The sequence below is a fragment of the Anastrepha obliqua genome, chromosome 3 (genome assembly GCF_027943255.1).
Source record: "Anastrepha obliqua isolate idAnaObli1 chromosome 3, idAnaObli1_1.0, whole genome shotgun sequence".
NCBI lineage: Eukaryota > Metazoa > Arthropoda > Insecta > Diptera > Tephritidae > Anastrepha > Anastrepha obliqua.
The window spans coordinates 135,786,147-135,806,424 of NC_072894.1; the positions used below are offsets into that span (position 1 = coordinate 135,786,147).

General features: G+C 36.0%; 1 protein-coding gene across 1 annotated transcript; it reads left to right on the top strand.

Annotated features, from left to right (window-relative positions):
- The first annotated feature begins 321 nt into the window (after positions 1-321).
- On the top strand, positions 322-16,728 carry LOC129241268 (protein tramtrack, beta isoform). Its single transcript, XM_054877512.1, has 7 exons — positions 322-349; positions 10,337-10,708; positions 13,871-13,986; positions 14,054-14,258; positions 14,338-15,671; positions 15,735-15,789; positions 15,856-16,728. Exons 2-7 carry the CDS (start codon positions 10,556-10,558, stop codon positions 16,516-16,518), a joined length of 2,526 nt encoding a protein of 841 aa, XP_054733487.1. The 5' UTR covers positions 322-349; positions 10,337-10,555; the 3' UTR covers positions 16,519-16,728.
- Positions 16,729-20,278: the final 3,550 nt, after the last annotated feature.

Sequence of the window (20,278 nt, forward strand, 5' to 3'; positions counted from 1 at the left end):
TGTCAACGACGGGCGCAAGAGCAGAGCAAAATAAATTAGAAAGCACGAGAGACGACAGTTTCAGGCTTAGGTGTTTTGAGAATGTATGTATGTATGCATGCACATGCGTATGCATGTGGATCATTTGCAAGAGGACGTTTTCGAAAATGTTGGCGAAAACTCAAAAAATCTCAGCCATCGCAATTCAAATGATTTTGAGTGTATTTAAGTAATTTAGAAATTGAAAATAGTATTTGTGTTTTCACTGCAAACGAACTTTAGACGATTTTCAAACAACGTAGCTGGTCGGACATTTAGTTGCTGATCAAACGGTGAACGGTAATGTAAACGATTTCAAGTTGACATTTTGGTGAGTGGAAGTGTTGTGAAAACTGCGCACACATTCTTACATGCATACATAAAAGTGTGTGAGTTATTAGAAGCAGTTTTGAAAATATCGGCTTTAAAACGCGTTTAAGTTTAGAAAAAGAAAAGGAGTTATGAAAGTACAACTCTTGACAGAGAAAAATGTTAGATTGCTGGGAGTTTACAATTTTTTTATTTTTAAGGCGAAAGTGACTATTGATTAATATTAATATGCGTATCTTTTATTATTATTGTATAGAAGGTTGTGAAAAAATGAAAAATAAAACTGATTAGAATTTTGTACTGGAAAATACATACACACATATTTTTTCAATGAAAGTTCAAAAATTAATACTAACAAAATAAATTAAAATGTAAAAAGAATAAAAAATATGTGTTAAAAAAAAGTTTTACAATAAAAAAAGGAAGTGAAGAGAGCGTCAAAAAGAAAATAAAAAAATAAAAAAAAAATTTAAATAAAAAACACAAAATGTGGAATTTTCTAAGAAACAAACAAAATTTGTTAAAAGAGTAAAAAAACGAGATTTAAGAAAAATACAAATACTGTTATTATTTATAATTATAAACTTTCTTCAAAAAATCAGCAACATAAAGGAGAACAATCACAAATTGAAATGAAAAAACGTAATATACATAATTCCACAAAAAAAGTTTAGCAAATCAAACAAATAAAATTTAAATAAAAAATATTATGCTAAAAAACAGAAAATATCTCATTGCTGCAGCTTCTAAAACACAAAAACGAAATAAAAATAAAAGCTCTAAATTTACCAAAAAAAATGTCAAAATATTGATAATAATGTAATATAAGCTAAATAAAATTATATAAATGAAGGTGCAAGATACAGAAAACTACGGTCTTTATAAGTTTTTGAAAAAAGCAAAAAGGAACAAAAATAGAAACAAAAAAACTAACATAAAAAAAATTCCAAACATTTTCAGAAACATAAACATTTTAATTACAAAATCGTATCTTACAAAACCAAAAAAAGTTGTGGCAACAGTTTCTTATTACCGAGCATTAAATTTTAAAATTAATTTAAATTAAAAAAACTAAAATAAAAAAGGAGGAGGTATTCCTCTTCCTCTACTACCACTACTTTACTATTTAAATTTTAACAGTCTGATTAATATAAAATTTGTGAATTTGAATCCGGGCATGAAGCCTCAAGTGACAAAAAAAAATCATGATTACCAAAAAAAACTTGTTTTCTTGATGCTATAATCACAAAATTAATAAGTTACCTAATAAACACCTAGTGGGCCATCCTTATATACCATATATTCATATAATGTAGTGTTACGGAAAAAATTATATCATATATTTTTCTCATAAATGGCAGTAAGGTAAAAAGATATCAAATAAGTAAAACAATATCATATAAAGTTTCGAGTCTTATCTAGATTCCGCCCCTGAGCTCAATATAAAGTAACATTAAGTGAAAATACATGAAGTGAAAATACATAAATGCCTGGGCATTTAATAATATTTATTTATCACTAAAATTTAAAAAAGTAACAAGTAAACTGAAATCAGCATAAATTTCTAGAGTTCCAACCCAAGAAACTGAAATATAATTATAATATATATATATATGTATATATAATTGGCGCGTACACCCTTTTTGGGTGTTTGGCCGAGCTCCTCCTCCTATTTTTCATGGCAGAAAAACAATCGGAAGCCTGCCGAGGGGCGACCGCTTTTAGAAAAAACGTTTACTTCATTTTTGTCTTTCACCGAGATTCGAACCTACGTTCTCTCTGAATTCCGAATGGTAGGCACGTGCCAACCCATTCGGCTATGGCGACCGATAGTTTTAATTATTAAAGCCAAATATTTTTTCTAAATAATTAAATGTAGATTTTATATAAAGATATTAAAATCATCAGTTGTAGAAAGATTCTAATGAAAATATTAATTTCAATTACTAAAATTTAAAAAGTAATAATTAAATTAAAATATAAATAAATAGTTTTTTTTTATAAACAGCTGTATTGAAGTTGAAAATTAAAAAAGTCGGGCCAAGATGCACCGAGGGATTTGTTAACTCCTAAAATACTCAGGCAAAAAGCCAATTGTATTCAAAGCTCTTCAAAGAAAGTAAAAGGGTAGATAGACAAGGAGGAAAGGAAAGAAGTAACGGAAAGAAAAAGATAGAATAGAGACAGAGATAGCTAGTCCTGTGAGAATTTTCCAGATTTTTTGGCAAATCTGAAAATATCTTCCAGTTTGAGAAAACGAATATTACTCATTCTCAAGATATCGGAACCCAAAATTCGAAGCCTTACTCTAGGAGAGGCAGGACACTCACAGAGAAAATGCTCTGTGCTGTCCGCCTCCTCTAAGCAAGACAGGCAAATAGGGTCCTCCATGATTTCAATGGTGGTCATATACAGATCCTATGGGTTGTGTCGTGTAATAATACCAACCATCAACCGAACGTCTTTTCTTATTAGAAGAAAGTTCGACAGTTGGCCAATTCTTCGGCAATTTAATTTCCTCGAAGACCGCGGTGTCTTGGGACCCATATAAGTATTAGCTTATTCTTGCAACATAATTGAGCTTCTTCTTACATTCTTGAACAAACTTTTAGGTTTGCTTCGCGTTCTTCAGGGCCTTTAGTGCAGCTTAACTGTCACTAAAGACTTCAATCTGTGTCCTGCTCCATCTCGTCTTAATTATCCATTTTGCTACTTTCAGAATGGCAAAAAATTTCCATTTGGAAGCCAGTTGTCATTCCTCTCATAGCGTAATGATACTTATTCCTATCGTTGAAGTACCATCCGGCTCCAGAAGCTATTTCATTCTTGGACCTATCGTTAAAGAAAATATCTGTCAAATTTCTTTGAATGTCTTCTGGCCCACCCACTACTATGGGTGTAAAGTAGCTGTATACTTTCTAATAACTTTTAATACCTTTGAAATATATAACCTACAACAAACATATTCACAGAATTTTTACAGTTTCTAGCGATTTCTTAAACCGAATACCCGAATATAAACTCCGTCAATATTTCTATAATTTAATAAACTCTTAAAAACTAGGAAGTTTGAATATAAAAGTTCGAATGCCTGTAATTTAAATGAATTAATTTTACTTCGATGCAGTGAAAACAAATAATTTTTCATCATTTAACGAATTCAAAATGTTTGAAAACTAATTTCTTAAATTCGCCACAAATCCCTGCCCAAGGATACCAAACGAGCGCTCGTGTTCCAGCTCATCGTAAAATCACTATTTGTTTGCGGTGGTTGCGGCTTCCAACTATTAATAGCCACCACACTTGGCTGGGCTGGATTGCTCAAAATTATAATTTTCGGACCACAAAGACGACGACAGCTGCGTCGTCAAAGTGGCAGCAGCAGAAAATATAAGGAACCATTAACGAATAGAAAAATCAACGTACCCATGTATTTGCACACACACACATACGTGCATATAGTAAATGTGAAAAAAAAACGTTGAAAATAAATTTCAGCGAAACGGAATTTTTAAATTTGGAAATCCAAACGGAGAAACGGAGAAAGTTGTTTGTGTCTTTTGTGAAAAGTGGAAAATATTTGCGGAGAACCGAAAAACAGAAAAAAAGAAAAAATATATGAAATAAATACACAAAATAATTTTTGTCACATAAAATGTGCAAAGCCATGAAAAATTATGTGTTTTTCACAATGTGAAAATGTGAAAATATTTGAATAAAGTGGCTATTTTTAGTGAGCGAAAAGGAAAGCATCAGCGATTTGGCTGAACTGGAGAAAAGTGATATTTGTGTGATGAAAGTAAGCCATGAGTGTTTATGACATTTGGTGTTGGCAACAGTTGGTCGTAGATGTAGGCAGATTTGGCAATTGCTAAGGCAAAGTGCGGAGCAAAAAATTTATATTTTTAGAAAAAAAAGCAATTTAATAATCTTAAAAAAAACTTTTATAAGCGTTTTAGCAACTGCAAAAAGACTGCAACTAAATGACTTATTCGCGCAATTTCACACCCAACGACTACACCTCTTACCGCCTCACCGCCCACAACACATTGCAATTCACTCCATCAATACAAATTGAAACTAACCAAAAAATGCAGTAATCGTTGGCTAAAAAAAGCTTCAAAGTTAAATTTAAGTGCCAATAATGCATGCATATAAAAAGAATAGCAACAACAACTTAGTAATATCCAACATAAACAACTATAATTTGTATTAGTTGCAGCGACGCAGCCTAAAACGCTTGCCAACAGAATCGGTAGCAATACCAGCAACAGCCGCAACTAGAAAATCAGCATTGACTACAACCATTCGGACTATCCACTCGTAATCCGAAATACCCTAAATTCAAATATTGGAATGAAGAAAATTCCTTAAATTAGTTTTTCGCGAAATGTGCGCGCAAATAGACAACAAAAATAATGCATGGTTACCTATACATAAGTCCGTATGTATGTACAAACACATACATGCAAACATACATACAGGCATGAACAAGGCAAATAAGCAATACTTAGGTGAAAACATGTAAATTTCTACCCAGCAAATGAATTGTAAAGGCAGAAGAAAAAAAAAATTTTTGCGACGACTTACTTTTCGGTTTTCTCTTTTATTTTAATTTGAGTGGTATTACTTCTAGGGATAAAAAGTATCTTTTAGGCCAAACTAAGGGGTAATTTTTCTCACCCAATTCTGTCTATGTACAAATATCCCTTTAACATTACTTCTATCTAGTCAGTATGACATAAGATCTAACGACTAAACGCTGCGCAAACGTTTTATATTCAACGCCAAGAGATCCCTAAGCCATGTTTAAGAACTCGCTGCATTTTAAGTGCGTACTTCAGTTGCCATGGTTGTTTTAGGGCGCAGGGGATATTAAAAGGTCTTTATGACAGCTGTACGGAAAATTAACTTTAGTGCAGTTGAAAGTTTGAGGATGGTATTCGAACGATGTCCAACTTTCTGTAGTCCAAATCCACAAAGTTCAAGTGTGTCCACATTCTGGTACATTATTCAAGACCAAAAACTCATTTTTTTTCCAAAAAAACTCATTTTGTCTAAAATTGTTAACCTGGTTCTTCGAGTCGCAGGTTGTTTTTATGACGGGCTTTTTATGCTACACTTTCGCAGTCTGAGCGTTACTGCTGCAATAGCATTCCAATTATTGGCACTGCTGCCCTTTGAATTTCGCTGCGGGGTACGATGCAAACTGCCTTTTGTTGATTTTGCACACTGCGGTTTTTTCATTGGTTTGCTGCCTTTGTTGCCACAGATTTGGCTACTTTGGTTAGTAATTTCTTATGTGATAGCTGTTGATATCCAAGTCCAAGTCGTTGAATATTGGCGAAATATCAGCGAAGACTTTGGCAGTCCTCCGGCAGTTCTACATCGCCTCCACCATCCCAGCCACTTGAGTGGCACATTTGTGGCGGGCTGATCGTATTCACGTATTTTGTACGAGTATTTTAACTTTACAAATGCGATTTTTCAACTTGTCACCTACTATGCATGTGCGCATAAAAGAAGAGCCAGGAGGCACTCACATACATACGTGCATATGTAATTATTCCAACAACAATGAAAATGAAATAAATGCATCGTTTTGTAATGATGAGACGATGGACGATAAACGGACGGCGAGTTGGGACAGCTGAGGAGGGCGGTGGATGTTGACAAAATTGAAAATTTAATTTTACCGGTAAAAATAGCCCTCGGACAAAAACAAATCGAATGACGAGCAGCTGAAAGTGGCGAAATTTGAAAACATGCAATTCGTCTAATGGCTGCCAGGCAATTCAACAAAACAATCTAAGCGATCCACTAAATCCGATTTCTGCTTCTGATTGTTTTTGCTATTTCGTTAGTTTTGTATTTAGTTGTTGTTTAGTGTGGAAAAAAACACTGAATTGCTATAAATTTCAGCTTCCCATTGCGATTTGCCAAGATCTACCGAAAGGGTGGAGAAAAAGGCGAGACAATAAAACACTCTGAGAACGCATACCTACAGCACCACAACCGCTTAAACAAACATACGTCCTACAGCCCAACTGTCCAACTAGACAGGTAGCCATGTAGTCAGGTAGCCAGCCAGCCAGCCGGCCGATTCTCGAATGCAATACGAGAAGAATAGAAAAATTGGAATAAGATTATTTTGGTTGTGCTGCTTCTTCTTCATTCAAATCTTCAATGTGCAATGCCTTTTTGTAAAAAAAATCTGTCATTCCTTACAATGACAACAAAAACAACCAACAAGTAGTCGCAATCAACAAGCATACTAAAGTACACACTAAATTCTACATACACACACACCCAAATGTGTTACATATAAATGAACGAGATTGTAAGCAAATAAATATGCAAAGCTTGAATAAATTTCATTTAATTGCCAGCGGTGAAATGTTGGCCAGCCAAAAATGTCTTGCTGGCTAGTTTGCTAGTTTGCTAGCTTGTGGGCGAGCGGTTGGCTAGGTCAAGCGGTGTGGAGGGATTGAATTGCCAGGGATTCCTGTGTAGTAGCTAATCAACAAGACAGCCAGCTAACCTTTTATTTATTTCTGTGATTTTTCTCAGTCGTTTTTTTCCTCTTGCAGTGATTGCACAATTCAGACAGATTTATTTTCAACCAATTAAATGAAATTAATAAACAGGCTCTCCAACCAAACAAGCGCTTCTGACCAACTTTGAAATGCGCGCCAGGTTATTATTTTTTTCGCAAACAATGCCATTTGTAATCGTTAATAGAGCTCAAGCTCGTTAATTTCACTTCCCATCATCAACGAGTCTCATGTGGAATATTTTGAGGGCTGAAGTGCACCAATCCGCTATGTGTACATTGGAAGTTAATTCACTGAAATATTTATTGTCGCCAAGGAGCTCATTAAGCAGCGCGTTTCTTGGATATTGCCATTGTATCACACAATCTGCAGCAGTTCTTATAAATATGTGATTATTGATCTTCGTTAGAGAATTTTACTGCCCATCTATTTACATAAAACAAGCGCAGAGCTTGCATCGGCTATCAATATGGCAGGGGTTTTTCCCGCTTCAACTCGCAATTTTCCTTGTTAAGAAGCCACTTGATCATAAATGAGCTTAATAACTGAATGATTCCATGTCAAGAGACCCTTTGACACATTGACGTCAGTTTTTCTATAAATTTGTTTATTTGTAGGTTTGAGTCATGATTCAATAACAAGCAAGTGGCTCAGTAAGCAACTTTCTCTTGACAAATCGGCTTAGCAAGAGATTGGGTTGCTAGCTCTAGAAAAATATTTCGTTTTCAAAATGGTGTGCTTATGAGCAACAGTATATCATAGAAATAATCCTGACAAACCGCTTAAATCAGGACATCACAAAGCATTTTTTTGGGACTATGTATGCGAAAAATGCGCTTCTTAACAATTCCGGCCCGATGCAGTTCAAATATGTATATAAGTATGAGTACATAGGTTGCGAAATTTCTTACTAGGATAGGTTGCTTTAAAAATACATAAGTTACCAGCGAGAGCTCATTTAGCAAAATGTAATTAATCGCAAACCGCATCACCGCAAGCTTTGCTCCTGAATGTATCAATTAATTACAAATTTACAATTTTCATTTCAAAGTAATCGATTTGAGTAGAATAAAACGGAAGTTGAAAAAAGATACTTAAAAATATTGAGATGTATTTAATATTGAAAATGTTGGTACAGAGTTTTAGAGCGAAATATCTTTTTATCAATTAACTAAAGCTTTACACAATTCAATCCTTAGTGTGTGCTAATTAAGCATCCCCTACAAATAATAATAATAAGAATGTATTTGAGTAGAATAAAAAGTAAATTGAAAAAAAAGAATTAAAAATAATATCTTCGGTTCTGTTTAACATTTTTTTTAATTTTTGTTTTTCAATTTCTTATAATAAAATATGCTTATTAAAAAAATGTTTTTGGAAAATTAAATTTTTGTTTGCTCAACATTTTCGCAAAATTTTCTTTTTTAATCATTTTTGGCTTCATAATAAGATGCCCACAACTTTTTGAGTTATACGACATATAGTCGTAGCCAAGTGCTTCGCTAGAGCAGTTCTGAAATTCTTTCCACCTGTAACGTTTGGCGAATAGAACACTGATTTTAATAAAAGACAATTTCAATCTGGATTTGATTTGGCACAAAAAAGAAAAAGACCTTTCAGTGCGATCATTAGGTGCTCATAATGAGGAAAGCATACGAAGTAAAGAATTATATTAAAAGTCGGATACATATTTTAAATTCATTTCATTAAATTCATTTAATTTAATTTGTTTTTTTTTTTTTTTTTTAACTAAGGAATGCAATTATATTCTTACTAGCTAAACACTTATAAATAGGATTTATGAGTGTGAATATGATTTAGGACTAGGTTTTTCAATGCCGCTCCAGTAAATGGCAAGTCGACATCGTGTCAAAATGGCGCAAGTTCCGAACCGGTATATCGAGAGGTACTCTTCTCAAGATATTACCACAATCAATTTAATTTTTGTCACAATGATTGCGTATTTCTATGTCAGCGGCATCGCAGACTTCGCTGTTGTTGCGAAAGCGCCAATGCCGTTATTAGCTTCTTCTTTGCTCTTCTTAATTGCTTTACAAAGACATTACCAAAACTTTCGATGAGACAATTCATAAGTTTATCAGAATATTTTGCTTCTAATTATATGTGGAGTTTGGGTAACATCTGACAGAGACTGAAACATTTTCTTACGTCTTCGGCGTCGAAGCTTACATTACAGGTTTAAGTTTCTGTATTTGTACATATATATGTGTATAAATACGGATAATAAATATATATGTATGTATATAAATAAACGGATTTCATTGTTTTTAATGCAAATATAATTTTTAATACAACTTAAAATAAACATTTTGACGTTCGAAAATCATTTGCTGACATTTGTGCTTTCGGTCAAATTAATAAATGTCTGAGCGTATGAGTAATATTGAGCAACTACTCGTCTCTTCTCTCTTCTCTTTCGAGTAATAATGCTCAAATCCTTATCTGTGAGCATCTCCTAATGAAGTATTCTATTCTCTAGCCGTATCTCTACCGCTCTATTTATTTCCCATATATGCACTGAGGCTTCTCTAGTACCACTCATTTATCCACTTCTCTTGCTTGCTCCCACTTTTGCAAATTCATCAATCGAGCAATACGCGCAATTTATTTTTGTTTACATTCTCGTCGTTTGTTTTCGAAACAAGTGTCCCCAAACTACAACCATAAAAATGCCAAAACAAATAAACACAGCAACAATCAAAACAAATACAACAATTAAAATGCAATATAAGTTTATGGAAGAAAGTGTGTAGAAAATTTAAAAGGAATGAGTGGTGTATACGTACAAATTTGTATTTGTTTATTTATTTACTTTCGGTTTTACCTTTTTTTGCTTCGTGTAATTTGGCTATACACAACATAAACAAACATACAGCACACAGTTGCACATGTTCGTCAAATTGCGAGACAAAATGCCGCGATCGTACGATGATGGTTGCGATGAGCCATCAGGCTGTGGGCCGCTGATTGCAGCTGGCAAGCGCCGATGGAGGGTAAACTTTTAGACGAAGACGAAACGCTGACAATGTCGACACTTGACGAGGCGGCAAGGCGACTATGACTATGACGATGACGATATTCTCGCTGATTGCAATTGTGTTTGCTGTTAATTATTAAATTGTGTTTGTTGGTAATAATTGCGTTGAGATGTAGCGAATACGATTGTGGTTGTGGCGTGCGCTCAACTGTTGAGTATTGGCACGGCGAGTGCTGTGAGATGAAAAATGATTTGCGTGTGGTTATAAAAAAGTGGGGAAATACTTGGACAAACGAAAATGTGTAAATACGTGCATACCTCTAGATGAACACGTGCATACATACATGCATACATATGTATGTATTGCTTGAGGTGCGAAATGATTCTATGTATTTACAAATTTCCTCTTTCTAACTAATTTGGTTTACAATTTTAGCAATAAATATCTTTTGTGTGTTCATCATACATACATGAATTAAGGAAGAAAAGTGTGAAATTAAGTAGTAAAATAATTTACATGTAACTAAGCAGTGCAATTAACAGAATTAAAAATTTCGTATTATAAATCACATCTACGTAAATAAAAGGTGCCGGTGTAAAAGCAAAATTAATTTTATGAGTGTTTAAACGAATTTGTGTGCGCTTCATTTGGATTATGGAAAATGTTAATGCAACAGCAACAGCAGCCACTTTACATCAACAACAACAACAATTACAACAGCACCAGCAGCTGCAGCAACACCACCAAGAACAACAGCAACAACATGAACATCAACAGCAATTTTGCTTGCGTTGGCATAACCATCAGGTAAAGGAATGGTAAAGACTTTTTGAAAAATACAGGTGATTTATGCGGTTTATTAAAGCAAAAAAGTAAGAGAAAAACGTTGCGATTTTTTTCGTTGCTCTGGGAATATCTTTTAAGATACAATTTTTGATTTTGCAGCGAACAGAAAATTTAAAATATTGCATCTTTAAACAATATACCTATATTTATTCCTTCCACTCCATAGTGAAAAGCATAGGGCGACATCATCATTAATTTTCCAAAATCTAATTTTTTCTACACTTTTTTTCTCGAACTTTCAACGTTTTTTGGGCAAAAGTTTTGATAGTTATACATACGTATATACATACATAAATGTAATTAGCACTACATCTTTTGCTTTGTTTTTAGCCGAGAAATTTGCAGTGTTCCGTCTTGATGTTGTTCCGAAAAGGGAATGATCTAAAGCTTTATGACCCCTCCAAAGAGTTTTTTATAAGCAAATATGTATTACATGGCATAAATATACTCGAAGGTTTGCCGTTTGCCTTCCTACATAGTAGCAACCGCTGTCAGAAAAAACTTTCTATCACTTGGTGTTTCATGTCTAGTGTTTCGTAGTAGCGCGTTAGTCTATACAACTACTTCGCTTAATCTGATTTAAATGGTACCCCCTTAATCCAATTGCATCCCCCGTTTTGTCAGATTAGGTCCGGTTTTCGAGATAATAGTATTCGAAAATTTCTTAATTTCAACAAATTAACAAAATTTTGTCTTCACATTAAGGAAGAAAATCATACGAAATCAAGACCTTAAAACTAAAATTACTAGAGGTTTGTGGCCTTACTAAAAATACCTCAGCATCTTCTCCTAGAAAATACAAAGAAATGTTGGCTTATATGCGCCCTGCTGTCAATAAGCATTCCTTGCACTTTTCCGCTTCGCAAACATTTCGCATTGAAGCCAAATGCTTTGGGGTCCGGAAGAGATATGGACAACAGCAACTGACAGACAGGCAAGTGAGCAAGTGAACAGAAAATAAAACAAATTACACACATTAATTACAAAAACAACACCAATACGTCTCTTCAAATGGCAACAAAAACAAACGAAATGTCAAAAGTAGAACCAACGGCTCATTGAAATACACTGCGCCATTGCCGACATTACCGCCAAAGGCATTAGACACAAGTCGGCAGCAAAAGAAATTCTTTGGATTTTGGCAATTGCATGAAACGTTCAATTATTTGGAAAGATTCTGCGAAGATCATTTCCCTTGTTAATATACCGGGTGTTCCGAACAAAGAAATATTTTTGTTCGAATGAAGAAAATGCACGAGTTTTTTCATTGGCACTAACGAATATTGTCATTATTCATGGAACACGATTTTATTCATGTGACTGCTTAGCTTGGCTTCACTTTAGACATTCCTGTTAACTTATTTTCAGAGGTGTGGTAGTTCTTGATCCACGAATAACTCAAACGATACCCACCTGAAACGATACCGGATTCATAACACTGATCTTCCAGAGTATTCCCATCAAAATCTAAAGTCAACAAGCAATCTCGTGGTATACAATTAACTTTGCCAAGCCCACTTATTACATACTTGATGGTGTGTATGCATGTTGTGCCATCTTGCCGAAATCAAAGAATTTTCAGATTCTTAGTCCTACAGTCCCCAAAAGGTCGGCAACTACGGCTTTGTAGCACTAGCCATTGATCAAAATTGCGTTTTCAGCTGAATAAGGAAAAATTGGCTCATGATCCAATTAGAGTTGCAGTAAGGCTCAAATCGAGAGTAATAATGAAGTGGGTGGCATTTGCCTTGGTGCGCGGAATGTTAAGCTGTGGAGATCGATGGGGAGTTGATGTTCTCCAACTGAGATGCAATATCGTTATTAGTCAGCCAGTCTCCCAACTTTTGTACTCTCGTATAAGTAAAAAAACTTACTTTTTTTGGATCGCCCGGTATATTTACATATTTGTATGGAAGCCCGTGCGCACATGGATGACTTTCAAATATAAAAATGTCACCAGTGACTAAATTTTCCTGGTCTACTCATACACGGAGCGAAAGTGGCGTGCGAGTACCTAAATTTAGGCCAACTGACCAGCATTGCGAGCGAATACGCTTAATTGGATGTGGAAAAAAATTTTTTTTATTGTTATTTGTTTTTTTTTAATGATTCTTAGGGATGCATTTAAGAACTCGTGTATAAGAAGGGGCTATTTTTAAAATGAATGAAATTTTGCAAATGTTTACGGTGTCCAGTCAACGAAGAGACCATTGAAAAATGGCAAACAGGAAATGATTTTTGATCAGAATTCATGGATTACCTCACTTGTCATCTTAAAACATATTATGCACCATTGTTGAGGGCTGGTCATTTTTTTGGTGTTGATTGTCAGATCTATGTATGTACTTATAAACCATGACTAAACCTCAGGTAACATAATTTCTCTTGTAGCGAAATCGAAGCGTAATCTGAACTTGATGAAATGGTGTCTCGTTGGAAAGGAATCAAGGAATCTTTTTAATATGCAATAGAAGCTTTCAATAGGAACATAAAATATTTTCTACAGTGCCCTATCGGAGAAGCTTCGTCGCTATGCGCGATCTAACTCACTTCTTGAGTTTATTTGCTCTTGTAAATGTATAGGATCAAATTTTTATGCAAAACTCACAACAATGTGAATCGAGAGGCACCTAATTCCTATGCATCAACTGATTTCTCTAATTTTTACTGCAGTTTTTTAAGTTCATACACATTTTCGATACATCGACCTTCCACTGGCACGGCAAATATGAATGTATTTGTGTATGTATTCTATAAACTCCAAAGCCGAATCGAAGCTGAATCGATTTTAATGAAATTTCGTGAAACAATTGTGACTATGCTCGTGAGGGTTTGTATTTTTTCATTCTAAGCATCCCTAGGATTGAAATATATTTATTATTTCTAAAACTCACACATGCAGTTCGATTTCGCTCATATTATGAATACAACTGAGCATCGTTCCGTGACTAAGTTTGCCAAAGCGTGTAGTACTAATTATCTGAAAAATCAAAAAATAAAAAAATAGCATATAACAAATTATTGCTGTTAGGGGTCTCCATCATTCTTGAAAAGAAAATGGTTCTCAAATTAGCCTATTTATATATACCTATATACATATGTATATTTTGCTTTACTTTACAGACCAGTCTTCTGAGCACACTCCCAGTGCTTTTAGATCAGTCTCACCTTACCGATGTAACTATTTCAGCAGAGGGACGTATGCTGCGTGCACATCGAGTTGTACTCAGCGCATGCAGGTGCCATATTTATAACACAACAATAATTTATATCGCAATGACAATTTGTGTTCCGATTTTTAAACAGCACTTTTTTCCTGGAGCTCTTTCGAACCTTGGATGCCACCAATCATCCAATAATAATCATACCAGGCGCTTCGTTTGCCGCCATAGTGGCACTGCTAACCTTCATGTATTCCGGTGAGGTGAATGTCTACGAAGAGCAGATACCTATGTTGCTTAATCTGGCTGAGACCTTAGGCATTAAAGGGCTTGCAGATGTCCAAAATAATGTGAGTAAGCATTTCTACTGTATACTTTTTTTGAATACTTAATTTAGCCCAAAAATGTAATCAGAAATATTTCTCGAAGTTACAGAAATCAAATAGGCGTGCTGCTACAGCACCACCAGCGCCGCCACAGCAGACACATGATTTTCTAGATGCACTGCGCAAAGAGGAGTCCGACACATCGCCCACCCCACCCTCTCCGCCGCCGTCATCAACAGCAATGGCGCCGCCTACGTTGGCTCCCCCTTTAGCTTGCACCGTGCCACCGCCGACCGCGCAACTACCCCTGCTTTCCGCCGCCACAATGCCAAATGCCTTCAGTTCACCGCTGCTCGGCAGTAAGTTGCCTACACCCTTGGAAAGCTTCTTCCTAAAGTCACTGCAGTTTTATCCGAATTTGCTGCCACAACCACTTAATTTCTCACAAACGGCGTTGAACAAGACCAGCGAGTTGCTGGCTAAATACCAGCAGCAATGCAACAGTTTGTACCAAGACGCGTTGGGCGCATCGTCCAAGGATATTTTACCCACATTCGGTGCTGAAGATTATGTGGCAGCTACACAACTAAACACGGGAGCAATAGAAGATGGTGGGGGAACTTATGGCGCAGCAAAGCGATTTTGCCTGGGTGAAAAACAACGACAATTGACGGTACTACCTACACAGCCGCAGACTTCGCATCTTCATTATCAGCAGTCGCAGTCACAGCAACCGCATATGCCGCATACACTGTTGCATACACAACCAAACTCACAACAACAAAAAGACATTAAACGGATCGATAAGATTGTAGAAAATTTGCGTAAGACACCGTTGGGCAGCGAAAGTGGCTTAACGACACATGGATCACAGGTGTTGCATCAACAGCGACAATCACCGCAACAGCAACAACATTTACAAAGTCAACTTCAAGCACCGTCGCTAAGTGTAAAGACCACGTTGAGCGGTAATTATACACCCACTTTACAAACACCTCATTTGAGCAGCAATAAACCGCCTTGGTCCAGCTCTCCGGCACCAGTAGCTGGCACCACACAGACTCAATTGCAGCAGCATCATCAACACACTCAGGCTATATCTTATTTGAGCGCAGAAGATCAAGTGGCCAAGCTGCAACAACAAATAGATCAGTTTGCTAGCTGTAGCCATAGTACCACATCTGCAGTGGCAACGACTTCAACTGGTGTCAACAGCTCAGAGGCAAAGGTTAACGCGCAAACCGATGGAAATCTACTATCTGCATTGACGGAGAAGCCACCGACCGGCGTGTCAAACTCGTCGAATGCGCCAAACGCCAACCCACAGCCAAAACCACCGTCGAATTCAAAGTTGTATGCAACATGCTTCATCTGCCACAAACAGCTCAGCAATCAATATAATTTGCGTGTACATCTAGAGACACACCAGAATGTGCGGTGAGTTGCCACCTGTTGTTTTGTTTTTGTAGTTTTTACAATACATTTTTTTATTGCTTCCAGCTATGCTTGCAATGTTTGTTCGCATGTGTCGCGCAGCAAAGATGCACTACGCAAGGTAAGTCATTCTAATGCTAGACACATTTTTTCTAATTTTTTTCTTTTCCATTCCTTCATATTACAGCACGTTTCCTATCGCCATCCCGGCGCACCGTCGCCTTGCGAATCAGAAGCACGCCGCAAGCGTGCTACCAAAGCGGCAAACGCATCACCACCTGTTGCCACCGTCACCACATCAACAAGCTCGGGAGCTTCAGGTAGCGGTAGCGCAACACCCACTTCACCTGTTGCTGCAGTCAGCGCGCCATTTCAACTAAATCCACTCGGCACGATTGCCAACTCAGCGACTGCTACGTCGGTTAGTGCGAGCGGGGAAACCGGCAATACGTCTACATTGAATGCAGAGGCGCAAATGGCGGCGGCAGCACAGTTGAGTTCTGCTTATATGTTTTTGCCGAATCAATTTCATTTAGCGGCGGCAGCAGCTGCCGCTGCGCAACAACAACAGCAGCAGCAACAGCAATTGCAAAATGCTATAGATGCTTCAAATACAGCAGCAGCAGTGGCAGCTTTAAGCTTTGCAGCCACCTCGACGTCGTCTGCTACACCGACTACAGCAACTGCTTCAAATGGGGAGGATGGCAGTGCAGTGGCGTTGGCCAATAATGTGCACATTAAACGTGAGCCCAGTCCAGTCGTTGGCAGCCCGGTCACAAGGCAGCAAACTGGCAGTAATAATAACAGTTTGGGCGGTTTAGGGGACTTAAGTCCAACAAATGTGCCGTAGTGTAAACGGTTTCCGTTCATATTTTAGTCAGTAGTACGGTTTTAGTATCAATTATCCTTTCCTCATTTCACGTTTTTTGTTTTTTTTTATATACGGATCAGCTTTATTATATAAATTTTTATTTTGAAGTGTAACAAGTTTGCTACTAGATTTAAGTCCTTAAGAGACTTTTTACACAAATGATCCCATCGTTAGCCCCGGCTGTGATAATTAGTGGAACATATTTAATCTATTTCTTTCATTTTAATTGTTTTGAAGTGAAACTTCTTTTGTCTCGAAGGATGAAACGCTGTGAGGAGTAAAACCATAGCGTTTCATCGATATGTGACGCTACGCCAGCGCCATCTGTTAAAAGCGTGGCGTGGATGAAACGCTGTGAGGAGTAAAACTACGCTAAACTACGTAAAACTCACGCTATGCCAGCGCCATCTGTTAAAAGACTGGCGTGGCGTGTCGTCTTATCGAATGTAATTTGTAAATATGACATTTGATTGATGGCCGCCGTAGCCGAGTGGGTTGGTGCGTGATCACCATTCGGAATTCACAGAGAGGTCGTTGGTTCGAATCTCGGTGAAAGCAAAATTAATGAAAACATTTTTCTAATAGCGGTCGCCCCTCGGCAGGCAATGGCAAATCTCCGAGTGTATTTCTGCCATGAAAAAAATCTGCTCATAAACATATCATAAAACAAATTGAAATAAATGTATAAAAAAAAAAAAAAAAAAAAAAATTTTCTTGTGATTCGAACCAAGGATTTCGGATCGGAAGCCCACATTGCTAGCCGCTGGGCTATCGCGCTGTGCTGTCGCCGCAAAATAATGTATCATAAATCTGTTTACCATACCAAAGACCATACACTTTGCGAACGCATTTCGGTGGAAACAGTTGACAGTTATCCCAAACACAATATTATTAGTAACGCGAGACGCGTCATAGAGTGTGTGTGTAGTTTTGAGCAAATCTTACAAACATATTTTGTTTTGTTGATTGATTTCTGTTAAATATGGCATCAAATCAACAAAAACGGAAACCGAAAACAGGTGCTGAACGGCAACGTGAGTATTTGGAGCGTAAAAAATTAAGAGCTACTGTTGAACACCGTGACAGTGAATCCTCCGGTTGTACGATAAGTGATAATTTGTAGTACCAACAACAAGATGCGGAACTACCATTGATGCAGTATTTCATCGATACCTTGATAGATTAGAATGTAGATCATTTTTTACGTATTTCAGTTACCATAAAGCCCTTGTTTCATTTTTGGAAAACGAATCCAATAATGATAATGACAATGCCGAGAACCAAATGTAATTGAGTACAATAAATTCATTTCTTTTTATATTAAAATAAATAAATAATTCTGTTTAATAAAATTCCATTCCATGCTTTCCATGACTTCTGCATGCATTATATTGAAATAATAGTTAAATTATTGATTTGTTGATAAAAGAAGTTTCACTTCAATCGTGCGGGCTCCGTGAACTACCACACACTTTCTTTTTTTTTTTTACTCATATTAAAAACTACTCTAATTATATTAGAAAAACCCATCAGCAATAATTTTAAATATTCCTATACAAACAACCTTTGCCACTCAAAGAATGTAATGTATTTTTTCAATTGCTTTATCGCAACGCTTTTTGACAACGAAAGGAAACGGAAACCTTTGCGTTGAAGTAGCATTGCCGTATCCTAAGAGATATGTCGATTGTACGGTTGCATTTTTCCCTTTTTTATATAAACACAAAATATAGTAATTTGTTTTTTTTATTCAAAGAGTTGAGTAAATGCCAAAGTAGCCTTTATTAACCCCACATCTACACGTTTTATAGATTATGTTAAAACAGAAATATCAGATGGAGACAGCCAATTTCACTGTTAAATTTCTTGCCATCACTGTTTTAATTTGGCTGCCATCTCGTAGTTTAACAACTCAATTTTCATTTTACCAAGCCATTTGCACGCACGAATACAGCAATCCCAATTTGCTTGATGCCATTTTGAAAATGAAAAGTTAAGACAGCGAGGAAGGTGTAAATATGGGGTAAGGGAATATTTTATTTAAATATAATCTGTTCATGTTTAAGTGAAAAAAATTACGTCTACCATTTTATGTCTATTTTAATTGAAACAGTTAATACCAGGTTAAATACTATTGGAGGCTTTTCAAGTACATTAAATTTACAAACGTCATATAAATACATACAAATAGAGTTTTTAATACTTAAAGTAACAAAAATACTCAAAAATGTTAAAGAGAAAATTAATTTTTAAAACTGTTTAAAGAAAATATTAAGCAAAGCACAATACTAAATACTTTTGAAAGACTCAATGCAAAACAAAAAAAAATTAAATTGTGCGCATTATACAAACCATACCATACCAAACCATGAAAAAAATGTATAACCCTTAATAATTTACACAATTATTTACTAACAATTTTGGAAAAAAAAACTGTTTATTGTTATAGTAAATGCAATTATATAGAAAGACACTAAAGTTGATCAAAAGTAAGGCATACACTTAATACACACACACACACTCATTTTAGCCACGACTTTCAAAATTATTCTATTTTAGGCTGTAAGTTAAAAAAGGCACATTTTTATACAAGAAAAGAAAAAATGACTTTTATACACAAACAACACACACAAAAAGACAATTATATTTAATATTTTATATAAAAATTATTTAATAAATATATGAATTTTAAATTGATACATGCTGGGTAATATTTTTATTAGAAAACTATGCGCAACTGCTAGAAGTCAATGGTGAAAAGAAATCTAATTATCCATCGACAGTCGTTGCTACGTTACCGGAACGACTCGAGTTTAAATCCGGCTAAGGCGTAACAATTACGTTCCCCTGCTACTATGGGGTGCTTCTTTGGCTACATGGGAACTCTCGATATTGATAACTATGGTTTGACAGCTGAGAAAATCAAATTATGCTGACATTTCTATTCAGTAAGGTTTGGGAAGTTATTATGAATCATTTAACGCTTCCAAATTGTGAAAATATAATTAAAAAAAAAAAATTGTCCGCGAAGCACATGGTGCAAAGTGTTGAAAAAGGCGTCAAAATGTCGATTCGTCGTCAATCTCAGTTTGTTGACCTTATAGGGTTGACAATGGGGGAACGGACCCGTTGCGGCAACGAATTTGACTGACAGCAAAATATTATATATTATGGGTATTTGAGTCGAAGGCGCCACATACGTACCGTACGCCATGCCAGAATGCTCAAAAACTGACAACTTTCTATTTTTGACGTACGGCAAGAGCGGCGAGCATGACAAATGTTTAAATAAAAACAATTTTGCATCGCGCAAAGTTTTATCGATGGTGGTTTTTATTGTATCAAATTATATGCAGAAAATAAATGGAACTTAAATTAATTGACTCAGTTCAAAGCAGTTTGAAAGAGTAAAGAAAAGGCTAGACTTAACCAAGTAGTCCTGAAAAATGAATGTGCATACCGATTCCGATGATCGAAACCATCATTTACGTCTACCATAAATTCTATTAAAACCCTGTTTCGCTTCAATATGCATTCATTTTATAATATATTTCACAACCAACAAAAACCTGTTTATACACAACGAAATATAATACAGGGTTTGCAACGAAACCCTTGATCTTTTACGGGAAAAGTTTCCGGACCGTGTTATCTCTCGAAGAGGTGATCACAATTGGCCACCGAGATCTAGTGAATTAACACCTTATGACTTTTTTTTTTGGGGCCACGTGAAAGAGAA

What these genes read in the sequence shown, in the direction of transcription:
- LOC129241268 (XM_054877512.1), top strand. Translation starts at nt 10,556, where the DNA reads ATGGAAAATGTTAATGCAACAGCAACAGCAGCCACTTTACATCAACAA. An exon ending in TTGCAGATGTCCAAAATAAT is followed by an intron (nt 14,259 to 14,337) that starts GTGAGTAAGCAT and finishes TATTTCTCGAAG; the next exon opens with TTACAGAAATCAAATAGGCG. An exon ending in GAGACACACCAGAATGTGCG is followed by an intron (nt 15,672 to 15,734) that starts GTGAGTTGCCAC and finishes TATTGCTTCCAG; the next exon opens with CTATGCTTGCAATGTTTGTT.